Source organism: Carlito syrichta, unplaced genomic scaffold (assembly GCF_000164805.1).
Source record: "Carlito syrichta isolate Samal-C Ts95f unplaced genomic scaffold, Tarsius_syrichta-2.0.1 Scaffold97032, whole genome shotgun sequence".
Taxonomy (NCBI): domain Eukaryota; kingdom Metazoa; phylum Chordata; class Mammalia; order Primates; family Tarsiidae; genus Carlito; species Carlito syrichta.
In genome coordinates this window covers 108,202-111,445 of record NW_007041128.1, presented here as the reverse complement: position 1 = coordinate 111,445, position 3,244 = coordinate 108,202, and the positions used below count along the sequence as shown (strand labels likewise).

The window sequence follows — 3,244 nt, the reverse complement described above, 5'->3', positions numbered from 1 at the left end:
CCGGGCTCGGTGGCTCAGCCTGTAATCCCGCGCCTTTGGGAGGCTGAGGTGAGTGGATTACCTGAGCCCACGGGTTTGAGACCTGCCTGGGCAGCAAGACCTCATCTCTACAATAAATTAAAAAATCAGCCGGGCATGGTAGCGCATGCCTGTAATTCCAGCTACTTGGAAGGCTGAGGTGGAAGGATCGCTGGAGGCCAGCAGGTCGAGGATGCGGTGGCCGGGAGCAGCCACTGCACTCCAGTCTGGGGGGCAGAGTGAGACTCCAACTCAAAATTAATTAATTAATTAATTAATTAAAATAAAATACTACAGATCATATTTAGATTTCACCAGTTGTCCATGAATTTTTAATTCTGACCCAAGATTCAATCTAAGATCACACATTGTATTTAATTGGAATGTCTTCTTAGTCTTCTTCAGTATGGAAAATTCATTCAGTCTTTGTCTTTCATAAACTTGTCACTTTTCGAGATTGCAGACCAGTTATTTCTTAGAATGTCCTTCAACATCTGTTGTTTCCTCATGATTTAACTTAGGTTTTGTTTTTCCGTTGAGAATACCTCAAAAGTGATGTCATGCCCTTTTCAATGTACCATATCAGGTGGCATATGTTGTTCTTGTGTCTCATTGATCATAACTCTGTCCACTTGATGAATGTGTAATCCCTTCAGTTTCTGTCTTGGGAAGTTGTCGTTTTCCTTTTGTAATTAATAAGCATTTTGTGGGGAGATTATTTGCATTTTTTTTTTCTTTTAAAGATGTGGGGTAGAATTCAGGGTTAGGTATACATATTGTAAATTTTTTTTAATCATTCTTTCACTCATTAATTTTAGCATCATTGATAATTTTTGCCAGCAACAGTTGTGACTGTAAAGTTTGCCAGACGGTTTTGGTAGACTTTTTTTTTGAATTGGAGTCTTACTCTGTCACCCAGAATGGAGCGCAGTGGCATGCTCCCTAGCCACCGCAGCCTCGACCTGCTGGGCTCCAGCGATCCTTCCACCTCAGCCTTCCAAGTAGCCAAAAATACAGGCAAACACTACCATGCCCAGCTAAGTTTTGATTTATTGTAGAAACGAGGTCTCGCCAAGCTGCCCAGGCTGGTCTTGAACCCACAGGCTCAGGCAGTCCACTCGCCTCGGCCTCCCAAAGTACTGGGATTACAGGCTAAGCTACTGAGCCCAACCGACTTTTATTTTATTTTATTTTATTTTATTTTATTTTATTTTTTTTTTTTTTGCGTTGGAGTCTCACTCTGTCGCTCAGACTGGAGTGCGGTGGCCGCTCCTGGCCATTGCAGCCTCGACCTGCTGGGCTCCGGTGATCCCTCCGCCTCAGCCTTCCAAGTAGCTGGAACTATAGGTGCGCACTACCACGCCCGGCTAATTTTTTATTTATTGTAGAGATGAGGTCTCGTCAAGTTGCCCAGACGGGTCTCGAACCTGCGGGCTCAGGCAATCCACTCACCTCGGCCTCCCAAAGTGCTGGGATTACAGGCTAAGCTACTGAGCCCAGCCAACTTTTTTTTTTTTTATGTTTATATATTTATTTTCAATTGGAGTCTCACTCTGTCACCCAGGCTGGCGTGCGGTGGCGTGCTTATGTCCTTAATAGCGTCGTCCTACTGGGCTCAGGTGTTCCTTCCACCTCAGCCTTCCAAGTAGCTGCAACTACAGGTATGCGCTACCAAGGCCTGTGGTAGACTTTTATAAATGAATGTTTAGTTGGGCATGGTGACTCACACCTGTAATCCTAGCACTTTGGGAGGCAGAGGCAAGATAATTGCCTGAGGCTCAGGGGTTCGAGACTAGCCTGGGGAAATTGATGAGACCTTGTCTCTACAATAAGTCAAAAAATTAGCCGGGTGTGGTGTCACATGCCTGTAGTTCTAGTGACTTGGAAGGTTGAGGCAGAAGGATCACTGGAATCCAGCAAGTTGAGGCTGTGGTGGCTGAGTCTGCCGTTGCACTCCAGCCTGGGCAACAGAATGAGACTCCAACTCAAAAGAATAATAATAGTAATATTAAATGAATATTTATTCTTGTAAATAACATCTGCGTATAGGATGAATTCCAAGAAAACTGGTTCTCAGTCTTACATAGTTTGCAGTATAGATTTACTTTAACTGTTGATTGTTCTGTTTTTCCAAATTTTATGTGTGATGAGAATAGAAATAAACACATTGATGTACAGTAGCAAATCTGTCTATTCTAATATTTGTATTTCTAAAGTCTACTGTTAACAGACTTGGCCGATGGATTGACTTTGATAATGACTACAAAACTCTGTATCCACAATTCATGGAATCAGTCTGGTAAGTTTATTTAAAATTATTTACAATAAATATTTTGTTGTATTAGTTGAAAAGTACACTAGCTTTAATCACTTTGTTTTCAGTTTCGTTATCATTTATCTCAAATAAATCTGAAAGTTTGGAAACGGGTGTATTTTTGAATTCAGGAAACTTTGGATTTGAGAAATATTAATGCACTGTGATATGCATATTTTCTGTAGTAATAATATCCCTAGCAGGTTGAACAGCAACCTTTAATCAAATTCATTAATATTTAGGCTGGGCATGGTGGCTCACGCCTATAATCCCAGCACTTTGAGAGGCCAAGGTGAAAGGATTGCCTGAGCCCATGGATTCAAGACCAGCCTGGCCAACTTGGCGAGACCTCATCTCTACAATAAATCAAGAAAAATTAGCCAGGTGTGGTGTGATGGCATGTGCGTGTAGTTCCATGCTACTTGGAAGGCTGAGGCAGAAGGATCACCTGAACCCAGATCGAGGCTGTGGTGGCCATGGGCCTGCCACTGCACTCTAACCTGGGTGACAGAGTGAGACTCTAATTCAAAAAAAACCCCCAAAAACAAATGCATAGGCCCGGCTGGGTAACTCAGCCTGTAATCCCAGCAGTTTGGGAGGCCGAGGCGAGTAGATTGCCTGTGCCCGCGAATTCAAGACCTGCCCGGGCATCTTGGCAAGAACTCGTCTTTACAATAAATCAAAAATTAGCTGGGTAGCATGCGCCTGTATTCCGGCTACTTGGAAGGCTGACGTGGAAGGATTGCCAGAGCCCAGCAAGGTAAGGCTACAGAGGAGTCAGTTTTCAAAAGTGTGTTTTTTGTGTTTCTTAAGGAATTATTTCTAAAAGTTTGTGTGCTTACATTTAATACATTTTGTTTTGTTTTGTTTTGTTTAGTTTTGTTTTGTTTTGTTTGAGTTGGAGTCTCACTC

At 42.7% G+C, this 3,244-nt stretch overlaps 1 protein-coding gene across 2 annotated transcripts in view; it reads left to right on the top strand.

Moving 5' to 3' along the window:
- The window catches only part of IARS (isoleucyl-tRNA synthetase), an 84,706-nt gene that overhangs the window by 12,123 nt on the left and 69,339 nt on the right, over positions 1 to 3,244 (top strand). For both annotated transcript variants that reach the window (XM_008062825.2, XM_021714779.1), the window contains one exon: positions 2,235 to 2,317. In XM_008062825.2, the coding sequence (XP_008061016.1) occupies positions 2,235 to 2,317 (83 nt within the window). The remainder of the gene's footprint in view (positions 1 to 2,234; positions 2,318 to 3,244) is intronic.